The following is a 23,063-nucleotide window of genomic DNA, read 5'->3' on the forward strand; positions in this document are numbered from 1 at the left end:
CCAAGGGGGCGACGGGAGGCGAGGTAAGGAGTGACGAGGGGAAGGGTGACTCCTCAGATGTCGTCCCGGGCCCCCCCCTCCGCCGCCTGCACGGATGTCCTCCCGCCACCCCTGCCTGAGGGCGGTGGCGGCTCCTAGCTTCCGCGTCCGGGTCGCCGCGGTGCCGGAAGGCGGTGCCGGCGCGGCGGGGCTGGGGGACACCATGGCCTTGCGGTGGTGGTGGCGGTGCGGCGCCTCCTCCCGCCGGTGGCCGCCGCTCGGCTCTCTGCCACGCCTCCGCCCGCCGGGGCCCGGCTTCCGCAGCACGCCGGCGGCCCCCAGCGCGGCGGTGAGTGCGGCGCGGTCGCCGGGCGCCTGGAGGTCACCGGGAATGAATGGGGCGGCGGAGGGGCCTGTGTGGGGCGGAGGGGTCGGACAGGCACGGCAGCTCCGCATCGAAGGCGCTGCTTCTTCGGCCTTTCTGAGCACACGTCTTTCCTCCCGCCCGGGAAGTGCAAAGGCCCAAGGCGGTTGCCTGTGGGGGGACCTTGTAAGGCGCAGGAGCGCTCCTGCTGGAAGGCTGAACAGTGGTTTAAGGGTTCTCAAGGCAGGACTGGTTACAGCTGTGGGGAGTAACCTTTCGGACCCTTCCCTACGTGGGAGCAGGAAAAACGACTCTCGTTAGTGTGAGATTTTTAGGGAGTTCTTGGCTAAGTCAGCGGTGTGAGTTGTGACGGGAACAGTTCTCCTGCTGCATGTCTTTACACTTTCCTCCTGAAGCCAGGTTGCTGTCCTCAGCTGCAGAAAGGCGTTCTGGCTGTGGGGCCGGCATGACCCCGTTTTTCAGTCTGAAGCAGCAGCGTAGAGTCACACAGACGTGAGCTCACCGAGAGAAGAATAGGAAGAGATCAGCTTTTTAAAAACAAAAACGGTGAGAGGTATGAGAGCGAACTTAGGAAGGTCTCAGCCATGGGGCTGGGCACTGAACTTGGACAGCATTGAGTTGCAATTCTGTCGTAAATCAGGGTTCATCTCTTTCCTTTGTCTCCTTGTTTGGCCTTTTTTCATGCTGTACACAATGCAGATGGATGGGTGCCCTGCGGCCATTGCCACGCTCTTGTTTCTCTCCCTGTGTCCAAGGAGAGAGAGGTTCAGTACAGGGAGACACTGAGAGATGGGAATTGGAATTCTCTGGTTTTAGGGCTGCTTGAGTGTTTCTGTGTAGGCTTTTGGAGAGGCAGTTTGGTCAACGTGTGGATTGCAGTGATTTCAAGGTTGGATCAGCCTGGCTGGGCCCCTCAGTCAGCCTGCACAGGGCAGGGCTGGGCAGGTCCTGGCGGGTTGCCTGGAGCAGAGCAAAGGTGCGTTTCCTTTCTCAGCTTATCTCTGCTGATATCGTGTACCTGGGACGTTGCCTTCCCTGGGCTCCTGGGCTCTCTGCCGGGAGAGGGCATTGGAGAGACTGCTAGGTTTGGAGGTTAGGTTCTTGACATTTAGCAGAGAAGATGTGCAGGTGGAAATTACCAAAGAAAGCAAGCTGAACTACTACTGCCTCCAGGGAAAAGAAGCAAAGTTTTTCTTTTGTTAGTGCAGTTACTTCACTGGAACAGCTTTTGTCCTTTTTTCTGTGCTTTGACTGGTGAAGTCCAGATTTATCTGCAAGACGGGGAACCTTTGAAAACCACCTTGCAAGGGTGTGGAAGCAAGGTTTCATTAGAGCAGCTCTGGGAAGTTAGCTGATATGCCTTCTTGGGCTGGGAAGAAAGTCCAACGTGCCTGAGTGGAAGAGTCAGTTTAAGCCGGAAGCTAATGCAGGCCTTGGCAGTTCTGTCTCACGTGATGTGGAAGGAGATTGTGTGCCTCCCTTTGCTGCTGGGTGGATAAAGTGGGGAAATACAGCAGTGCAGATGGACAGACACTTGGGGTTTTGTAATCAAATGTTTTCTGTCGGTTTAAAATTCAGTTTAATTGACCCTGATTTCTCTTTGTGCAGGTGTGTCACTTCGCCCAAAGAAGTTCAACCTTGGCATTTCCAAAAATAGGTCATGGGTTTTGGTGGTAAGTTACAGATCCATATTGCTGTGTGAGGGGTACAAACAGAGTCACTGGGTAACTGGGTAGTTACACCTGAGAGTTGTGAACTTCAAAAACAAGGTTATTTGCTGTAGTATGTACATGGCTAATTCTGTGTAGACTGCTGCCCTGGTGCTGTGTCTGAATGTAAGTCCTGCAGCTTGGAGAGCAACAGGCAAAACAAGAATGCTCCCAAAAAGCCCATGTGGTTCACTTTGAAAAGGAAACAAAAAGCATAAACTTCAGCCCCAGGAAAAATAAAAAACATCAGCCTTAAGCTTAATAAATCTTAATGCATCCAAGTGCAGCTTCCACCCTTTGCCAGTGATCTTTGATAGCATCATCCTGCTGCATGAAAGTAATTGATTTAATTTATAATGCAGCTGGGTGTGCAAAGGAGAATTTTCAAATGCAAGTCACCTTTCCAGGAGTATACATATTCCAGGAGTGTAATTGTGTTACTGGAAGAGGAATGCTTCCTCTCCAAATGCACACTGTGCCATCAGGAGTGCATTCCAAAGGAATGCATGGAGAGCAGTGTAGGTTTATGTGTCTCAGAAGGCTTCTGTAATCTGTTAAGGGTAGAGCCTGTGTGTTATTGTTTGCCAGATGTTGCATTTTGTTAGCTCCCAAAAGTGCTGTCATCAATACATAGCTGTGCTGTCCTTGTAGCTTATTAACTGGATGAAAAGAGTGTGTGACACTTTCTGCTTCTGTTTTAGCCATTTGGTTACATTTTGTGTGAGGAGAGAGAAGGAGGAGTAAATACTTTGAAATGCTTCTACTTGGAGAATTGGGGAAAGTTTGCTCTTAATAACATTACTGTCTTGAAAAACACTGTCACCAGGTTTCATCATACGAGTGCATCCCACTTGTGCAGCTGTAGTAAGACAGTTAGTGATGAAAAATACCAAGACCCTTTTCAACTTGGTAGAAAAGACTTGAAGAATCTCTATGAAGACATTAAAAAGGTAAGGGGTGTTAGTGTTTAGTCTGGGATGTGATAATTCTGATTTAAATAGCAACTATCACTTTAGAGAATGCTTACTGAAAGAACATTCTTTATGAACAGCTGTCTCTGTCTGAAACTTAAACTGAAGGCAAAGAGAGCATGTCTACATATCTTATTCAACAAGAATGGAGGTTTTTTCCTCCTGATTTATACTGCTGGAATACATCATTTGTCTTTCAGATTACTCATAGGAATCTTAAAAACAGCTTCAGCTTACATTGAGTGGAGTGAATGCAAGCAGTAACTTTATACATGCCTACTGTTTTTCCTACACCAAACAGATTGGCTTGGTGATTCTTGGGCTGATAGGCTTTTTTCCTTTTCACAGGAATTGCTTGTATCTGCAGCAGAATTTAAGGAAATGTGTGAGTATTACTTTGATGGGAAAGGAAAGGCTTTTCGACCAATGATTGTGGTGCTAATGGCAAGGGCTTGCAACATTCACCATAATAATTCCAGGTGAGTCTCAGTTTCAGATATAGGGATATATAAAATATAACTAGTAGCTGTATGATTGTGAAAAGCTCCTCAGTAAAACCTGAACTTTAAGTTCCATTGTCTTTTGAAAGCACTTTGAACTGTGCAGGACATCACGTTTGCCCTGTACTCTCTGTCAAGTCCCTGCTCGTGCTCTGGCTGATTGCAAACACTTCTTTCCACACCTTCCTCTTGGTTGTTATGTTTACATATTGAGGACGGCTGTTGGCTTGAGCATTCTCTGCCTTCTAGCTACACCTCCAGGCTTTCTTCATACAGAATTTCAAGTAGGAAATCTTTGGTCCCTTGCCAGAGGTGTTTCTAGACTAATTTATCAGTCTTAAGGAATTTCTCAGCTCTTGAATCATTTTTTCCCTCTAGCCATAGGTTGATTTCTACCTCAGAGCATGACTTATATTTTGCTGCTTGCTATGGCACCTCTCCCAGTATATCCCCTCCTATGTGAGTATAACCTCGAAGGAGGAAGCCAAACCTGGTTGGCAGTGTCCTGTCCTGTGTGTGCCAATTCCTCTCCTTCTAGGAAAACGTTGTCCAGGATTAATGAACTTCACTCCAGCCTGATGGAGAGCAGAAGTTCTCCATTCACTACTGCTCCTTACCATTGTCTTAGAGGTAGCAAAAGGAACAATATCAGTTGTGAAACTCCTCAAGGATGTCCTTTCACTGATGGGCTTAATATTTTCATGAGTGATCTTGACATGGAAAGCAGGAGCATGATGGTGGCACTTTCTGGGGACAAAAATCATTCTCGATGAATGGCCGTCCATGATGGAATGAAAAGAAGCACAATAAAACACAAATTTCTGCTTGAGCTTGGAGGCTCATGAGAGTCCCACTAGGGCACACCACCAGTGGGATTTGCAGTCACCCTTCTCTATGAAAAACCTCAGAGGAATCCTGAACATGCATCAACCATGGTATATCCAGCTCAGCTGTGGGAATGCTGATACCCTTTGTGAAATTATCTGCATGTCTGATCCTTGTGTGCAAAGGAAGGGAAGTCCAGCTAGCTTCAGGAATGGACTGCAAAGATAATCAGGGGGAATGAAGGACTTGTGGTCTACAATTTCATCAGGAACAAAGGTGAAAGCTGTTTTAAGGCCAAGGGTGATGTTGCTAAGAGTGTGGCAACTTAGGAGGTGACTCAACAGCTGGGGCAGTAATTTTTTTGGATCCTCCTTCTAGTCAGAATAATGGGGAAAATAATTTTAGTCTGATTCTAGTGCATGATAAGCTCATGAACAAAATTATGTAGTGTATCTGCAATCCCAAGTGTCATGTGGTGTAGAGAAGCAGTGAATCAAAGACAAGAAATAGCTGTAGAAAGAACTGAATTTGGCTTTATCTGCACAAAGCACATTTGCTGTCTTTTGGCATATTCTTGTCCTTGAGTGTCTTGAAACCATCAGGACCAGTTTTGAGACCTGCCTCATGCCAGTGAGAAAGTGGGATCTCTTGAGTTCAGCACCATGTGTGCCTGAGGCAAGTGTTTGCTGTGCAGAGCCATCCCTCAGCAGAAGTGCTCTGATTTATAGGTGCCCATGTCATTTGGCATCTGTTGCCATTTCTGTCAGCAACTACAAACTGTGTTCGATGCTGAAAAGCCTCTTCATTAATCTGAATGTTCCTTGTATGAGAACAGCCTGAGTCATTATCTCTGTCAAATTGGTTTTAGAATGAAATTCTGAGTAGGGAGAGCAGAAATGTTTCAGCAGAAGAAGAGAATGAAATCCCAGGATACTTACCTTCCTCTCCTTTGCCTCATGGCACTTTTCTCTGATTGTAATTAAAATTCACATATGTTTATCCAAGTCTTCAGGGTACTGCTTTTTGGTTCGTGCTTGATGCCCAGTGTCTTCTGAAGGTTAGGCAGGCCATGCCAAAAGAACATTCTTTGATGTTGTGGGTACCCAATTACTGTGAGTTGAAGTTTTGTGGCCATTTTCTTCTCTTTTGCATTTTAGCTTCTTGAAGCAGACTGTTGCACCTGCTTTGTGTATGTGTGTGTGTGTGTGTGTGTATATATGTATATATATTCCAGTTTACAGTGATTCTGGGCTCATTATTGTGGCTTCTTAAAGCAGAATTGCTTCCAGGTGACAAGTTGTTCTTCCAGTTTTTTCCTGTTTGTGAGGAAATTTGTATATGTAGAGGTATTTGCAAGTCTGCTACTCTGCTGTAAACCTAAGGGGGGAAAAAAGAAATCCTTGCTTTCCATTCTGCTTCTCCTGACATAAGTTTTTTTTAGGATGTTTTTCCTCCTTCAGCTTGTCATTTCCCCTAAAAGCACTTTATTGTTTCTTTCTTCAGTGAAAAAGGATTCTTCTCCCAGACTTGTTTTGCTTTGTTGAAGCTAAGGTTCCCACATGTGCAATCAAAGATACTGGCCACATCTGTAGACTTGTGGGGTGAGCCAGTATCCTGTGCAGTGCATCCCTAGCAGTTTTTTCATTCTGCCTCTGGGTTTGTGTTACTGATGTTGAATTCCTGCTTCATCTTGCTGCCATTCTCAGTTGTCATATCACTTGCTAGACCCAGCATGCTTTTGCCTGTTCTTTTATTTGTTTGGGTTGGTTTTTTTCTTTCTTTTTCATTTGTGCCATTCTAGTAGAAAAGGTAATCCTCTTCCTTGTTTGACTGAAAATAACAAACACAACTTTGGTTACAGGTCCTGATCTTACAAAGCAGTCCACAGAAACATCTTTATCTTCACAGAGCCCTACCAGAATAGCTGAGACTCTTCATAGACAGAACGGTTTAGGTTGGAAAGGACCTTGAAGATCATCTAGTTCCAAGCCCCCTGCCATGGTCAGGGACACTTCTACTAGCCCAGGTTGTTTAAAGCCTCATCCAACCTGACCTTGAACACCTCCAGGGAGGTGGCATCCACAACTTCCCTGGGCAACCTGTTCCAGTGTGTCACCACCCTCATTGGAAAGAATTCCTTCCTAATCTCCAGTCTAAATTTGCGTTGTCCCTTGTCCTAGAGCAGAGGGGGAGAATCACTTCCCTTGCCCTGCTTGGTGACACTTGTCTTGGTGCAGCCCAGGACAGGGTTGCCTTCTGGGCTGCCAGTGACTGTTGCTGGCTCATGTTGAGTTTTTCATCAGCTGACAGCCCCAAGTCCTTCTCCTCAAGACCACTCTTGAGCCCAACCTGTATTTGTGCTTGGGATTGCCCCAGCCCAGGTGTAGGACCTTGCCCTTGGCCCTTCAAATGGCCTTACAGATGAATGCAGGGGAACACCCAGGTAGCTCTGCTTACAGGTTAGGTGATGTGATTGGTTTTATGTGTGAGGGAGGCTTGGTACTTAGAATGTCCTCAGCACATCAGATGTCTTTCTAGAGTGAGGTCACTTTGTGGTAGTCATAGCAAGGAGAATGGCAGTCCTCTAAAGAATCTGAACTGTTAGCAAAAAGGTGTCTGAAGCATTCAAATTGTCTGTGATGCCATACTGGGTTTTGTACCTTTGAAGGTTCAAGTGTCAGAAGTCCAACTCTTAAGTCCTTAGGTCCCTTGAGCAGTGGCTTTTTGTTTACTGATATGAATTTAGCTTCCTGCAAGAGTGAGAATTGTTGTAAGAGTTTAAGATGAGGTCATGCAGACCTTCAGTTTCACAGAAGCTCTGCTGTTTCTTCACATACCTGTGTGCAGAAATTCACAGCATTATCACTTAGCCTGGCTGGAGGTCGTGTTTCTGGTCAGGGTGTATTCTCCATAGGTGGTTGCAAATAGGAGTTTTTATTTCTAATTCTGCAACCAGAATAAGGCCAAAAAGGTACAGGGACATCTCAACCAAGAAAATAGTGAGCACAAAAAGGTTTAGAGGGGGAAGAGGGAAACAAGTCCCATCAGAACAGTGCAAGAAATACTTAATATCTTGACTTAACTTGATAGAATAATATTTCCTAAAGATAGGAGGACCTGGCAGCAACCTTAGCCCTCTTTTCTTTCCATCCTCCAAACCATGGTTGTCAGATGTCTACAGCTGTTCCAGCTGTTGTGTAACTCCTGTGTTAACACATCATTCTCTGTGCTTCCCCTAGCTCGCATTGAGTGCCCTTCCCTGTTCCAGACTCTTGCTGAAATGTTCATTTCTTCAAGCCACAGGGACTTAACAGCAAAAATGTACTTTGAGGAGTGTGGTCATGACACAGAAATTTTGCAAGGGTTTTTTTTTTTTTTTTTTGCACATTTCCTGTCTTTAAACTGGCAGTACTTGCTTACTGGCAACACACTGCAAAGTTCCTTGTTGCTGAGTGTAAATATTGGTTTGTGTCATCTTGGTTTTGTTGTTTTAAGGTTCTGTACCCCCCTCCTTTTATGTTTTTGAATAGGGATATTTGGAGGGAGAGGTATGTTTGTGTATTTGGGGGTTTCTTAACCTGTAAGATCAGCCTTGGTCTTGTTCAGTGCACACGAAACAAGTTCTGTAGTGGAATAGAGCTCAGGGCTCTGTAGGTCTATAAAAGCTTTCACATGCTTAAGCAGGGGATCCTACTGAAAAACAGAACATGGCAAGGGCTTAAAAATTAATACAATGCCTGTGTAAAAAAAAAATAAACTTACAGTTGTATAAACATTTTGTGTCAATATATGCCATCTTGGGATGCCTACTTTGACCTGCAAGTGGCATCTCTGCACTTTCTGGCCTCATGGGGACCAAGTTATCTATTGAGCTGAGCTACTTCTTGCTTTTGTTTCGCAGGCGAAGCAGAACAAAAAAATGGCAGGGAATGAGAAGGATCCTGTTTCTTGTGTGTTTTCACCCCAAAAGGCCTGCTCTGATTGACAATTACAGTCAGATGTTTGTAGGAAACTATTGCCTTTTTTTATTTTTTGCCAGCAATGGGAAGAAGCCTGCTTGAGAACTTGCTGAAATAGTAGTTTAAAAAACCCTTTCAGGTTAAATGGTCACATTTGCTACAAGATTCTGGGAACCAGACAGATGAACCATGAGCATTCCTCTGCCATTTTTAGTCACTTTGAGGGATCAAATGCACTAGAATGCAGAACTTTTCAAAAGCTGCTTTTGAATTGTCTGTTCTTGTGCTGTCTTCATGCTACTGAAAGATTTTGGTGTGTCAGTGAGTGTTGCCATTTACTGCTACTTCCCAGCAGGAAGTCCAGTCTGCTGACATAATTAATGAAAAAGGGAGTCCCCAAAAGGAGACCAGTGCATGAAAGAGGCTGGAGACCTTTACAGTTTTTTGAAGGTAAGTTCTCTTACTTAGTAACAAGAGTTTCTTTTGGAAAACTACTTAACACTAAACTAGCAGTTGACTAAATCACTAGTCCACAGTAAAACTTACTGTCAAACAACTGTGAAGGTTTCCAGCCTTTATTTTCTGTTATTGAAAAGCCACATTCTCCCAGCCTGTGAGCCACACATCCTGCTATTGTTCAGGATGTAGAACTCCCACTGCCAGCAATGCAGAACTCTGCACAGAGGTAGGTGTCAGAACGCAGCGTTATGTCAGCAGACTGCAAGATGTTCTCTCGTGTTGTGATTAATCACTAGATCTTTACTAGGCCTAGGCAATGCAAGATTTTCATTTCCCTTCAGCTGAGCTGGAATTCTCTTCAGTTTGTCTCAGTTTTTTTTCATTTTTTTTTTCTATTCTGGGAAATGATGTGATTTGCTCTGATACCTGTGTATTAGAAGTAAGGGAACTATATGTTCAGAAGTAATTTTTTCTTTTGTTAGGGTTTTGTTGAGTTTGGTGGGTTTTGTGTGGGTTTTTTTCATGTCCCCATGGGCTGTTAGAGCTGTAAGGCAAGACTCACTGGGTTAGCCATTTCTGAGGAAAACGGGTAGAAAATGCTGCTAAAACAAGGCAGCAGCAGTTGGATGCTAGGGTAGAAGGTCCTTTGTGTGAGCTAGGTTGGCTCTTTTCTATTCATTTTCCTAACATTATTCCCTAGATAACTGCTTCAATGTTCTTCCATTACCTTCTTTTCACCTAGTTTAAAAAAATAAAGTAGGTGTGAGCTATTGAGAGTTGAATCATCACTGTTAGATCTTCCCAGAGGCTGAATTTCACTAAGTGATAGGTGGTTAGTGTTTACAGTCCTAAAGTGATTGCAGTATAATTCCAGTTAATTCCTAAGACTTTTGAAGAACCTCTCAGGTCTTAAGGTAGTCAGATGATGTAAAGAGTAAGACCCTTGAGTTAAATATTTTAAACATAGAATACAGGTTTCTGTGCCTGCTGATCCCCCTGGAGTCTTCTCTTCTCCAGGCTAAACCACCCCAGCTCCCTCAGCCCATCCTTGTAGCAGAGGTGTTCCAGCCCTTGGATCAGCTTTGTGGCCACCTGGCATTCTTTTCTTTGCTGCGTCCTAGATTTCCATCTTCCTGGAACCAGGCATCCTTGGTGCTGTGCTATTTATTGCAGTTTGGATTTAGAGGGATTAGAGGCAGTAAATCAGGAGTTTTGCTGTCCTGTGAATGCAGCAAGGCAGACACAGGCCTAATAAGGATGGAAACATCCTGCTGCGCTTAACTGTACTAACATGATCTTACTTTCTCTTGCCTTCCTAATTCCAGATTTGAAGGGTGGGGTTCAGACCAGGGAAAAGCTGCAACAGCTGTTTTCAGAGAAACATTTTGCTGCTTTAGTGGAGATTTCTGATTAGTGTATTGCCACTCATGTACCTGCTGTCACTATTTGACAGTTGTTTTTTTTTATTTTAGGGAGGTGCAAGCAAGCCAGCGCTCTGTGGCCATAATAGCTGAGATGATCCACACAGCTAGCCTGGTTCATGATGATGTCATTGATGATGCAAATTCTCGCAGAGGGAAAATGACAGTCAATCAAATCTGGGGAGAGAGGAAGGTGAGCTTGCTATTGCATACAGGACTTGCCTTGGAGTTTCAGCAGAGCACAGGTACCCAGAGCTTTTGTCACAGCACCATCCCCAGGCGCAGTCTTGGGATGCGCCAGAAAAAATCTGAGGAGGTGTGCACGGATTGTGGGGGAGACAAATGTGTGTTCCTTTTCTGAACTGTTGGAACCCTGAGATGGTGAAGTATGACTGTAGTGTGGTCCTTATGGATTTTACATTCCCTATGCCATTCTTTGCAGTGCTGATGGAATACTTTGAAATTGTGCCTCATCCAGAGCACTGTATGGTACTCTGATTCAGTAGTAAACACAAAAAGGCTTCATTCAGCATGAATTTTATTTTCTCTTCATTTTCTGAGAGAGGGGACTCTTCACAGAGCATTAAAAGGAAGGTTTTAATCAGAAAATGCAGAGAAAGAATTATAGAATGGTCTGGGTTGGAAGGGACCTCCAGAGGTCATGTAGTCCAACCCCCTCTGCAGTAAGCAGGGACATCCTCCACTAGATCAGGTTGCCCAGAGCCCTGTCAAGCCTCACCTTGAATATCTCCAGGGATGGGGCCTCAACCACCTCCCTGGGCAACCTTTTGCAGTGTTCCACTACTCTGATGGTAAAGCAGCTGTTCCTAACATCCAATTTAAATCTGCTCTTCTCTAGTTTGAAGACATTGCCCCTTCATTCTATCACAGTGCTGTGCTGATTGGACTTGTGGCAATCCAGAGCCACCATGGTTCTCGTGACAAGAGAACTGTCAAACAGAGATGTAATGTTCACTTCTCAGGCAAGCAGGTATTTAGATATTGCACACAGGGAGGACAGTGCTTACACGGAAGAATATAAACAGCACTGTGAGATAGGGATGCCAGCATGGCCCAGATGTTAATGTTTGGTTATCTTCCCTTTTCTCTCCATTACAATGGACTATGTGTGCTTTATGTAGGAAAATGTGCCAGATGAAGGAGATTATCTTGTGTGTACTAATAAACAGGAAAAGCCTTAAAAGATCCATTTTTTATTGTTCTTAGGCTGTTCTAGCTGGTGACTTCATCCTCTCAGCTGCTTCTGTAGCTTTAGCAAGAATTGGAAACACTACTATTGTCTCCGTTCTAACTCAGGTGATTGAAGATCTGGTGCGTGGTAAGATCTTTTTCTACTTTTACCTTCAGGTTTGCTTGCCTAAGCAGTAAACCCACAAATGAAAACTCCCATCTGTGCAACTTTTTAGGTGAATTCCTCCAGTTGGGTTCCAAGGAAAATGAGAATGAGAGATTTGCTCACTACCTCGAGAAGACTTTCAAGAAGACGGCGAGTCTGATAGCCAACAGTTGTAAAGCAGTATGTACGTCTGTCTCTTCTGCAGTTAACATACCAGTCTGTGAGCTTACAGCCAAACTATTACTGCTGGCTTCTCTGGAGACCCTCCAAAGCAAGCTCTTTAAATGGTATTCTGCCAGAACCTGGATGGGTTTGAGATTGTGCACGATAACACAGTTCAGCTGTGGAGTCTTCATCTCTTTTCTCCTTCATATTCCTACACAGATTTGTTGTTATCTTCACTTGAATCATAACAAGGCTCATGGTGGCAGCTTTCAGGTTATGGAATTCTTCAGTTCTGAGACAGAGTTGGTAATTCTTGATCTTGTAATTTGATTTTAAGTCTTCCTTGACATCTGGTCCCATTCATTGGTACCCAGTGGGGCCTTAAATGATAACAGTGGGAGGAAACAGCTAATTGTGTGCACCCTACATGGCATTGTAAAACACCAGCATCAGGTACTTCTGGATTTGTTTGGGGTTTTTAATTGTCAGTTGCTATATCCAACCCTATCTGTTTCTCAGTTAATTAATTACAACCCCCACCCCCCCAAAAAAAAATCTGATTTCAATATGATGCTTTTATTCAAAAAAATATGTTTAGTTTTAGTGACATAGCTAAGGAGAGACATTGCTGGTTTTCAGAATATCACTTCCAACCAGACTGGTATGTCATTAAAAGGAGTTCAGTTTCTGTTAGTGATAGGGGAAAAAACAGTGATTTAGTTCTGTGCTTAAATGAGATAAATGTATTAACTGGAAAGAAGCTGTCAAACAAGCACAGATGGAAGAGGGGAGTATTCCTGGAAAAATATCTGAGCAAGCTAATAGGCAGTCTGTCAGCACTGGTCTGGTCACTATTAGATACCTTTTGCACTGCCAAAGCATTGCAGCATTCAAATCAAAAGCCCTTCAAGTTAGCAAAGGCCTCTTTTTGTGGACAGACCAGTCTGCTGGAGGTGTTAGCACAATCCCAGCCTCCAGTTTATCTCTACAATAGCAATTCAGCATGGAGGAATGGTACCAGAGCTGCAGTCAGAGTAACACATTGCCAGAGGAAATGGTGGCAGATGGCCCAGATGGTCACTAAAGCCCTAGTTACTGAGAGGCATTTTGCAGAGAAACAAGAGAGGTGATTTTGATTCAATAATTTAGAAACAATACAGTTGAAGTGGAATTTCTGTTATTCATTGGGCATGCTGGACATAGCAAAATAAGCTGAGCAGGTTATTTTTCTGTCTCTTTTTTTTTTATCCTGCTGCAATATGAATTCCTAACCTTCCCAAAGCTGTTTATATTTTGTACAGCACAGTCTCAGAAGAGGGATTAAGTTGTGCTTGTTTTGAGATAAGGGTGAAGTTGCACTAGAGATTCTTGAGTTCTCTGTTAGGAGAAAGCATGCAGCCTCCTCATGTGAGGCAAGACTGCACAGAAGGTCTGCCTCAGGCACTGAAGGAATAGTCTGCAGCTCTGGATCTGCCTGTGAGCTCCTGCTTTACCTCATTCATAGTTTGCTCTGTGCACAGGGCCTTATCAGAAAGAACCACCAGGATGTGGAACTGGCGTCTAGGAAAGTTCAGACCTCTGACCCCCACCAGCAAAACTGATCCTTCCAGCCCAGCTGGGCATGAGGCTACAACAGAGTCCAATGACATGCAGAGGAGTAGCATCAGCAGCATCAGATTTTATGGTCAGCCAGTAAATGTCGTTATTTATTATTTAAAATGCAAGAAGTTCTTTGGAGGTATATTTCTTCTTCATAGTGTTTGCTATGAAAAAGATTAGCATAGATATATCACAGATCCTCAGGCAGATAATACTCACTTTGTTAAAGTATCATTCTTCAGAAGCAAGTGTTTGGTTAACAAAATATTAGTTGCAGGAGAGAGGGTCAAATGCAGGAAGATGCAGACTCAGGACAAGACAGTTGTCTGCTGGGGGGTGGCTTCTGCTGGGTAGACAGGGTTTGGGATCTTCATCCTTGGAGGTGCTCAGGACTCAACTGGGCAAAGCCCTGAGCAACCTGATCAAACTGTGAAGTATGCTCTGCTTTGAGCAGATAACTGCACCAGACAACTCCAGAGTCCCAACTGAAACTGTATTCCACTGGAAAGAGGAGCAGTGCTCCTGTCTGGAAGAACAGAGGTGGTGGAGCCATGAGGGAGAAGGCAGGATCCACACTGCTCCAGGAGATGGCCATGGAGAGGAAAGGCTGGAAAAGGGAACGATTTTAGAGCCTTCTCCTTTGCGTGGTGCCCACAACTAGAGGAGTGCAAGAGCAAGCTTCTCTTACATATCCCTGCCCAGCAGCAGGTTTTCCTCTCTGACCTCCAGGGGCTGGTGTAGATGAGCAAGTGGTTGCAACTCCAACTGCCATGGTCTCCCATGACAAATAACAGCAGGCTGTGTCTTACCCAGAGCTGATGACAGAGTATTTTGTGGATGTGAAACTTAGCAGAGAGGCAAGATTGGTTTATGGTCTCTCTTGTAACACACAATAATATAAACCATTTTTTGTGTGTGCTAGAAAGTGTGTTTGAAATAATGCCAAGAAGATTGACTTGCTTCAGTGAATTCAAAGAACCTTTCCAAAGAATTTGTTCCAGTTGGTATTAGGAAGGATTTTTCATTAGGGTTTAGTGGAGGACAAGTCTGGATTCTTGCAAGATTTAATTTGTAATTAACCAGTTGTATCAGGGAGGGGCTATCGGATGTTTTCAGGGGGTGAGCTTTATATATATATATATATATATGAGCAAATATAGCTGCCAGGGCAAGAGAGGTGATTCTGCCCCTTTGCTCTGCTCTTGTGAGACCCCACCTTGAATACTGCATCCAGTTCTGCTGTCGCCAGCATAAGAAGGACACAGAGCTGTTGGAGCCAGTCCAGAGGAGGGCCACAAAGATGATCCAAGGGCTAGAGCACTGCTGCTATGAGGACAGGCTAAGGGAGCTGGGGCTGTTCAGCCTGGAGAAGAGAAGGCTCCAGGGAGACCTTAGAGCTGCATTCCAATACCTGAAGGGATCCTACAGGAAGGCTCCAGAGGGACTTTTCATAAGGGTGTCTAGAGACAGGACAAAGGGCAATGGTTTTAGGCTCAGGGAGAGTAGGTTTAGACTGGATCTTAGAAGTTCTTCAGTACAAGGGTGGTAAGACTCTGGAAGAGGTTGCCCAGGAAGGTTGTGGATGCCCCCTCTGTGAAGGTGTTCAAGACCAGGCTGGATGAGGCATGGAGCAGCTGAATCTAGTTGAGAGGCATCCCTGCCTGTGGCCTCCAGGTGGGGGCAATAATCCACAAGAGCAATGTGAGAAATTGGCTGCTGAAGGCACTCCCTGGCAGAGGAAACCCTGCAGGTTTATGGTATGGTCTTGACCAGTTGGTCACTCTGGGTGTGACAGGCACAAAGTCTGGATTTTACTTTGTCTTCAGAGATGTTTAGAACCTGAACAGGATCTCTGAAGGTCTTCTCTTGCAAAGGTGGAAAAATTCATTTTGTGTTGATGAATTTTGCTTGTGACTCCTATTTCTGTTTTCGAGTGTACATAAAGTGCTGTGATGCTTTATGTAGGTAGTGTCTGCATCCCCAGGAAACTGTCCCCTGCAGCAGTAGCTCTACTCTGACCTCTCAGATGAGATGAGAAAGCTCTTCCTTTTTACATGGCACTTCCCCTCTTCATTTACCAACTTGTGTACACTCTGACCCTTTGCCATTAACCAGGATTTTGTCACTGTTCTGCTGGATTATATGCTTTAATTCTTGATGTCAAACGTGGTGGTAGGTAAGGATAGAATTGAAACAGGGAAGATGACCCCCCCTGATTTGCTGAACCTCTTTATGTTACAGAACCAACCAAAAGTTTGCCAGGCATGGTACAACAGCAGATGCTTTTTGGGGCAACCACTGCTGTTCAAAAGACAAGAATCAAAAGGAGGAGGAAAGGGCGAAATGTTCTGGTTTGATATCCCGAGCAGCATCTCTTTCAATAGCTCAGATTTGCAGTTCAGTCTGCTTTAGTAGCTGCCAGGACTTTGCATGATTAGCCATAAGTAGCATTATTTTCCTGCTATGTTCTCTTTCTCTTTTAAATAAAACTGGGAAATGTGAGAGAGAGATGCTGTTAATGCCTCAGGCATCCGGATTCCTCTGGGGCTTAACTGTTATCCACGGATGCAGGTTATGACTGGGAAGTGTTCTGATGCTGTTATGAAACTGACTGATGCATGAAATAATCTTTGAGCTCGTAGGAGTTGGGTTTATTAGGAAATAAAGTTGTTTCACATTTCCAGCTTCATGTGCAACTTCAAAGCTACTGCTGGATTGACTTTTAGTTTGGAGTTAGGTTTTGGGTTGGTTTTGTTTGTTTTTTAATGGTCATACCTAACATAATCTTGAAAAGGAGTTTATACACACACACGTTTTTATCTTGTGTGGTTTTCCCATCAGGAATTCTTAGTCTTATATTAAGTAAAATGTATCTTCACTCCTTCTGTTACTCACAGCAGATTTGGAATGTTTGCAGTAGACCAGGATGGATTTTTGCCCCCTGTTCCCAACTGGCTTATTGAAGGCTGAAATATTCCTGAGTATTTAAACATAACCAGCCTCATTTTGAAAAGAGTATAATCAATACTTAAATGCAAAAGCAGAAGTGCCTCACTTTGTGCCCTGTGTTTTAGCTTTGTGGAGTTTATTCAGCAAAACTTGCCTCTTGAGGAGTTGATTCCTTCATCTGTACTCAAGATGTTTTATTTGTGTTGAGTGATACTTTTGTCTAGCTGGGTGTACTTCCTTCATTCACTGTCTTCTTTGTCACTCATTATCCCTCAGTACCTTTGTCTGCAAGCTTAATCAATCACCTTCCTGAGCAATTAATTTGTAGTTAACATCACCCTTAAAAATCACCTTCCTTATCTGAACTCTCCCTCCTAGACTGGGTGCAGCACACTCAGGTTTGTGGATCTTTTATGAGGCGTGCAATGTCCATTTAGCTGTTGTCTGACCTCCAATTATCTCCTGGCTGATTTATATAGGTAATAAATTGTGTGACTGGTAGCCTGCATGTGCACTGCAGCTACATTTCTTCTCTCTTCATCCCGCATTAGAATTTCTAAGCCTGTTAAATATTTAATGAAGCTAATCTCTTTCCAGACTTGACTATATTTTTAATACTGCACTGCTGTTCAGCCTTGTTTCCTAATTGGCTTGGCTATTTGTGTGCACCCATGAACAGAGAGAAGTAAGAATGTGCTCCTGAGTCAGCTTTTTTTCTCTCCCAGATCCCTGCTGTCTGCACTTGCTGTGTCACACCTATGGTCAAGAGACTAAATGTGGATGCTAACTAAAGCTTTCTATTTACTTGACTTTGGTTTTGTTTTCTTTCTTTTTTTTTTGTTTTAGGTTTCAATTCTAGGCTGCCCTGATCCCAAAGTTCATGAGATTGCATACCAGTATGGAAAGAATGTTGGCATAGCTTTTCAGGTAGTGCTTTGGTTGAACTAAAGGAAATTAAAATCTCAGTTTTTCCGAACTGCCTTAGAAATCAAAGTGGGCTGTCTTAATCCTTTCTAGACATCTTCTCTTTGAAAGGATTAGGATATATTTAGTTCTTGTTTTTAAAAAAAAAGGAAAAAAAAGGAAGTTTTAGAGTAATCTGTTTCTCTCTTTCCAGCTAATAGATGATGTGCTGGATTTTACATCATGTGCTGACCATCTGGGGAAACCAGCAGCAGCAGATCTCAAGCTTGGATTAGCCACAGGCCCTGTCCTGTTTGCTTGTCGACAGGTAAGGCAACAGGAGGCTCTTTCCCCAGCACAGAAAGTGTACACCTCTCCTCACAGCACAGCCAGAGCTCCAGCTCCAGCACATCCAGTCTGCAGCATAAGTGAGGGGCATGGCTTGTGAAACACTAGTGCCTTTCAGAGCAGCTGGATTTAGTGTGCAGATGTGTTCCTTCAGGCTGAGAAACACCTTCCTGCACAGCTCCTCTTAACGTGAGGCTGTTGTATGAAGAGCTGCACTGGGGATTTTTTGCTGCTGCAGTTCCAGTGCTCACCCTTGGCAAAGGGGCAGGTGTACAGGCAGTGTTTGCATGTTTTCTGCAGGTTGTTCCTAAGTAGCTTCTTGCTTATCTTCTTTCCTGAGACACCTTGGTCTCCCCAGACTTGACTCTCTAGGCTTTTTGCCAAGTTTTGGGCTTTCTATCCATTCTGGGGCCTAGATTTTAGGTGGGCAGCTCTATTTCTTGGATTTGATCTCTTCATCATTTTGTCCTTGAGTCGTACCCAGTTACAAACACAAGAAAAATTCCATCTGAAGGTAAATGTAGTAGTTTGCAGAAGAGAGGAAGGATTATCATGCATAAAAGAAGGTTAAAATCAGTCAAGATTTTTAGTGGCTTAAAAACCATTTGGAGGAGTACAAGCAAAAGAGAAATGCCAGCAGCACCAAAAGAAACACTAACATTGATGCTAATCCATAAAAGGTTTAATGCATCTTGCTTAAGCTTCTGGTTCACCTGAGGAAAGCAGATTTGGGACTTAGAAAGCAAACCTTGCCTACCAAACTTCACAGCACGATACAGAAACTGGCCCAGCTAGCTCAGTACAGCTTTAGTCTCTGATCTCATTGGAACTGCTCAGAGGTGGAGATGAGGAAAGTTTTAAAATTATTTTAAAAATACAGCTTTATGACATTTACTTTTCCTCCTCTATTAAAGAGCCTGGGGTGGGGGAAGGCAGAACATGTGCCTGTGCTTTGTCACCCTCTGTACATTTACAAGGACATGTCTCAGAAAGGCCAGGGGAGCAAAGAGCATCAGCCACTATAGAATGCAGCACAGTGCCTGCTGAGAACAACCTCCTCCACCTTCTCACTTCCTCCCCACAGACTCATCTGGGGGTTTCACAAACAACTTCTTGAATCATGATTTCAGAATTTGTTGATAAGCAGCAGGACCTCATTAGTCATCAGTAACTGGCGTTGTCCACAGTGAGAGACTGAGGAACAGCAAGAGGATGTGATTGAGAAATGGTTGGTGTGTTTGTGTGTTAAAGCTGCTTGTAGAGAGAAACTAGGACATGTTGCAAATGCTCTTGATTTTGGCAGAGAATGGTTGTCTTGTGGGTGTTGAATATTCCGTTTTTTTAAATTAAAACTATTCTTTTATTCATCTGTTTGGGCTGGCTGTCTGACTTTCATCTATCATTTAATTAGCTTTACAAGAGAAAATGAGTTCATAATTCGGAAGCAGAAGAGAAGAAAATATCACTTCTATTTTAGAATCTTACTTGTTCTTTGTAGGTCACTTTTAAATGCTTTTCCTCATTTCTATCTTCACTAGATGGCAAGGGTGTGTTTTTTACACTCAGATAACTTGACCAGCTTGCAAAGTTTTCCACACTAACCAGAAGGTTTCTTTGCTGAAAGCTTCCTCTCCTTTTCCAGCCACTGGAAGAACAGCACTGCAGACTTAAATGACATAAAAAAGTTTAAGTGCTAAACAAGTTTTGAGCTTCAGCAGGCATTTCTCTGTACTGCTACTAAAATGTTTCAGAGTAAAAACTTCTGAGCCAGGACTTGGAAGTCAGTGCAAAATTAGTTATAGGCTGTCATTTCTGTTGGAAAGAATAATACTGCTGCCCTGCACACTCCTTAGCTTATCTGGTCATCCTCATGTTGTCTTCTTGACAAACATGCTTGACAAACAGTTCTTAATGTGTTCTGGATCTTCAGTGACAGCCACCTTTTCTTCTTGTCCTCTCTCTTCTGAAATCTCTCTTTGCATTAGAATATTGAGAGCCCTTAATACATAGAATCATAGAATCCTTTTGGCTGGAAAAGACCTTAAGATTATTGAGTCCAACCCTTCTCTAACCCTCCCAAGTCTGGCACTAAACCATGTTCCTCAGCACAACATCCATGCTTCTTTTAAACACTTCCAGGGATGGGGATTCAACCAGCTGCCTGAGGAGCCTATACAAAACCAGTTTAGCTTGATGTGAGATCTCTTTATTGAGTAATTAACTTCAGTTCTCTCAGTAAATCCCTCCTCCCCCTTTATTTGGTTAAGGACATACACCAGTATTTCTAGTGCAAGCCTAAAGCCACTCTCAGACTGGTACAGCTGAAGAATGAGAGGATATTTTTCTTAGAAGCATTCCCATCAACAGCTTGCTTACATACTACCCATGAAACCCACTGCTAACAGCTCCACGTTACAGGGCTGGGGATTTTTCTCTCCTTTACTGCTTAAATATAACAAGTGAAAGTGTATGCATCCTGTGCCATTGTAAATAGAAATGATACGAAAATGGGTGAAAGGAACATTGCAATTAAATTGTCATTACACAGGAGGAAAGCTAGGAGCTGGAGAAAGCCAAGTATGAGTCATCAGTAAACTTCTAAATGTATCTTCCAAGAAGACTACCTGTGAGAAACAGGGAAATGTCACAACAGTGAGGGATGCTACCTGTTTGTTCCCTAACAAGTTTTTAGATCTACAACTTCAGGACCAAAGGTGTGCAGGGAAAGCAGATCGTTGTTTACAAGTGTACAATGATGAAATAATCATTGCCTGTAAGCCTTTCAGACAAGATGAACAAACACCTCTTTCCTCTAACAATAATTCTGCAGAGTAGCTGCCTTGAGTTTTGGCCTTAATTCATTTATTAAGCACCAGGCTTTTGTATTCCTGGACTATTACCTGATGCAAGTGCCTGCAGGCTTTGGTAAGTGATGCAGTGACCTTCTCAAGCAACTGGCTTTAGTTATCTACCTGAGTGTACAATACTAACTACACATTCTAGGTGACTGAAAACAAAATGCGTTAGAGCTTAGAACAGAAAACAATCTGTCCTGTGCTTTCTACAGGCAGAGCCTCTGCATATAAAATACCAGAAAAATGGAAAACCTGAGTGGGTACAACAGTTAAAGGTATTGTGGAAGGGTTTACAGGTGGAACTGTGCAACAGAGCCACAACAAACCTGTTCTCTGGTGTACAGGTGGGAGAAGAGGTGCTGCTTCTAGGTGTGCCAACACTAAACATCATTTGTGATTTAAGTGCTCCTGCTACACCAGCCATGATCACCTTGGATCACCTGCTCACCAGGACGAAAGGGCAGGTCCTACCTTTTGCTACCAGCTGGCTGCCAGTTTTAAGTTTTGAGTGCTATAGGCCTAGGCAGATTGCAGCAGGAGCAGGGAAGAAGAGGGCTGTCCCTTGGCTGCTTCCTGACCTTAGCACGACAAGCAGCTCCTAAGCAGTACAAACCCTTCTCTCTTTGTGCTTAGTTTCCAGAAATGAACGCTCTGATCATGAGACGCTTCAGCAAGCCCGGTGACGTTGAGCGTGCTCACAAATACGTGCTGCAGGTAGGACTCATCCCACACACTGCAGGCCTCCAGTGCTGGCCCTGCTACCAGCAGCTGGAAGTTCATTGCCTCTCGAGTACAACATGGGGGCTGCATTTCCAAATACCTGCTATGGGGTATGCTGTGTACAATAGAGAGTTAGCACTCTTCAGGCATCTTACTGGGCTGGGTTTTAGCAGAAATGCTTGATACTGAAGACTCTTTTTTTTTTTTCTTTTTTTTTTCCCCTCCAATAGCATAAACCCCTCATAATAAAAGTAAAATCTCATGTTTGAACTCAGTTTCTTAGCTGAAGAGTAGCTGTATCCAACAACTGATGTAAGCAGCATGTCATTACCACTCAGTCTGGTAACTGCAGTGCACATTGCCTGCCAGTTTGAATTGACTCTAGTCTGGAAAGACTGAATTAACTGCCTGTGCAAAATTAATACCTACATTTTTGCAGAAGAGGATGTTTTTTTGGTACATCTCTAGTTAGGGCAGGAGAGGTGGGTTAAACCGGTAGTTTCTAGCCCTACTGACCAGGATGTTATGGATACCAATGTTAATTTGTGAGCACACTGAAGTATATAGCATGGGTGTTTGACACCTGGAGGAAGAGAAGTGGGATTCAATGACCAGAGAACAAATCTTCCCCTTCAGCATGTAATTAACATGCAGTGTACTTACTGCACCTTCCCCTGTAACTGGAGGAGACAGGAGGGAGGCTGAGCAGTTACCCATTACCTCTCACTGTCTCCTTACCCAAGAGTGATGGTGTGCAGCAAACCACCTACCTCGCCCAGCGCTACTGCCACGAAGCCACCAGAGAGATCAGCAAGCTGCGGCCATCCCCCGAGAGAGAAGCCCTCATCCAGCTGACAGAAATGGTCCTCATGCGAGACAAGTGAGACAGCTCCTTCCACTCCTTCTGGCAGCTACTTACCAGACTGTGCCTCAATCTATCTACTTCAAAAATTATTTGCTTCCAACACAAACTACTAAAAATTATTTTTTTAAAGATTTTTTTTTTTTTTAGTTCTATTTTTTCCTTTTTTTTTTTAAACCAGAAAGTTTAAAAAGTGTTTTATTGTGGGAAGCCATGCAATCAGAGCAAGTCAAACTGTGCTGTACAGCTGTTTTAGTGGGGGCTGTTAATTGTAGGGGGGGTTGGGGAACATGTTTATGTGTTGATACACAAAGGCCACAATGAGAATAAACATCAGTGTATGAGAACTGAAGTGGTTCCCCATGTCACTCGGTAACAGAGCCTGCATGTTACTTGCTGTGAACAGCAGGTGAAGATGTCCTGAGTAAAGAGGTGGTTTGAATGCTTCCCTGGCTGCTAAACTACAGTGACGGAACCTGGTTTGTTGCAAAAGCCTCTCTCTATGCAGCCATTAATTGGTTGTGCACTTCATAGAATCACAGAATGGTTTGGGCCTTCAAGATCATCCGGTTCCAACCCCAATGCCATGGGCAGGGCCATCTCCTGCTAGACCAGGCTGGTCAAAGTCCTATTCAAGATCACTGAAAAGTTTCCCAGTCCCTAAGGAAATGCAGTCATGCTGTTGGTTGCTAACTTCCAGCAGTTAACTGTAACCAGCTCCCATTCTGTATCCTGTTCAGAAAATGAAAGGTTCAGTGTTTCTAACTCATGCTAGAAAGTAATGATTTAAGAGCCAGTCAAAGTTTCACCTCATCCCATTCCATCACTTATTCATAAAGCATAGCCAGTAGCCTCCTGGAGGCCTACTTTGAAGTCCCAGACACATTTCTCTTACAGTAACTGCCACATTCCTTTTCAGATTATTTAAGCTACAGCAGTTGTAGCACAGGGAAGGACAACATCTCCACCTATCTCTGCCTGTGATCTAACACAGGCCAAGTTCTTGTCCTGTTTGTTCCCCCTGGCTGGTAGCTGAGGAGATCCTGCTGTCCCTGCTCAGCTGGGAGCATCACCAAGCCAAACAGTGTACCCTGAGA

General features: G+C 43.9%; 1 protein-coding gene across 1 annotated transcript; it reads left to right on the top strand.

Moving 5' to 3' along the window:
* The first annotated feature begins 202 nt into the window (after positions 1-202).
* PDSS1 (decaprenyl diphosphate synthase subunit 1) lies at positions 203-22,055 on the top strand. The gene is made up of 11 exons (XM_054390094.1): positions 203-328; positions 1,973-2,037; positions 2,900-3,023; positions 3,393-3,523; positions 10,260-10,401; positions 11,436-11,547; positions 11,636-11,745; positions 17,125-17,205; positions 17,396-17,509; positions 21,018-21,098; positions 21,848-22,055. Exons 1-11 carry the CDS (start codon positions 203-205, stop codon positions 21,986-21,988), a joined length of 1,227 nt encoding a protein of 408 aa, XP_054246069.1. The 3' UTR covers positions 21,989-22,055.
* The last annotated feature ends 1,008 nt before the right edge of the window (positions 22,056-23,063 follow it).

The sequence above is a fragment of the Indicator indicator genome, chromosome 20 (genome assembly GCF_027791375.1).
Source record: "Indicator indicator isolate 239-I01 chromosome 20, UM_Iind_1.1, whole genome shotgun sequence".
Taxonomy (NCBI): domain Eukaryota; kingdom Metazoa; phylum Chordata; class Aves; order Piciformes; family Indicatoridae; genus Indicator; species Indicator indicator.

Bases quoted from the DNA above. Each gene is read 5' to 3' on its own strand.
- PDSS1 (XM_054390094.1), top strand. From the start codon at position 203: ATGGCCTTGCGGTGGTGGTGGCGGTGCGGCGCCTCCTCCCGCCGGTGG. The intron at 2,038-2,899 runs GTAAGTTACAGA...CACTGTCACCAG, and splicing joins ATAGGTCATGGGTTTTGGTG to GTTTCATCATACGAGTGCAT. The intron at 3,024-3,392 runs GTAAGGGGTGTT...TCCTTTTCACAG, and splicing joins TCTATGAAGACATTAAAAAG to GAATTGCTTGTATCTGCAGC.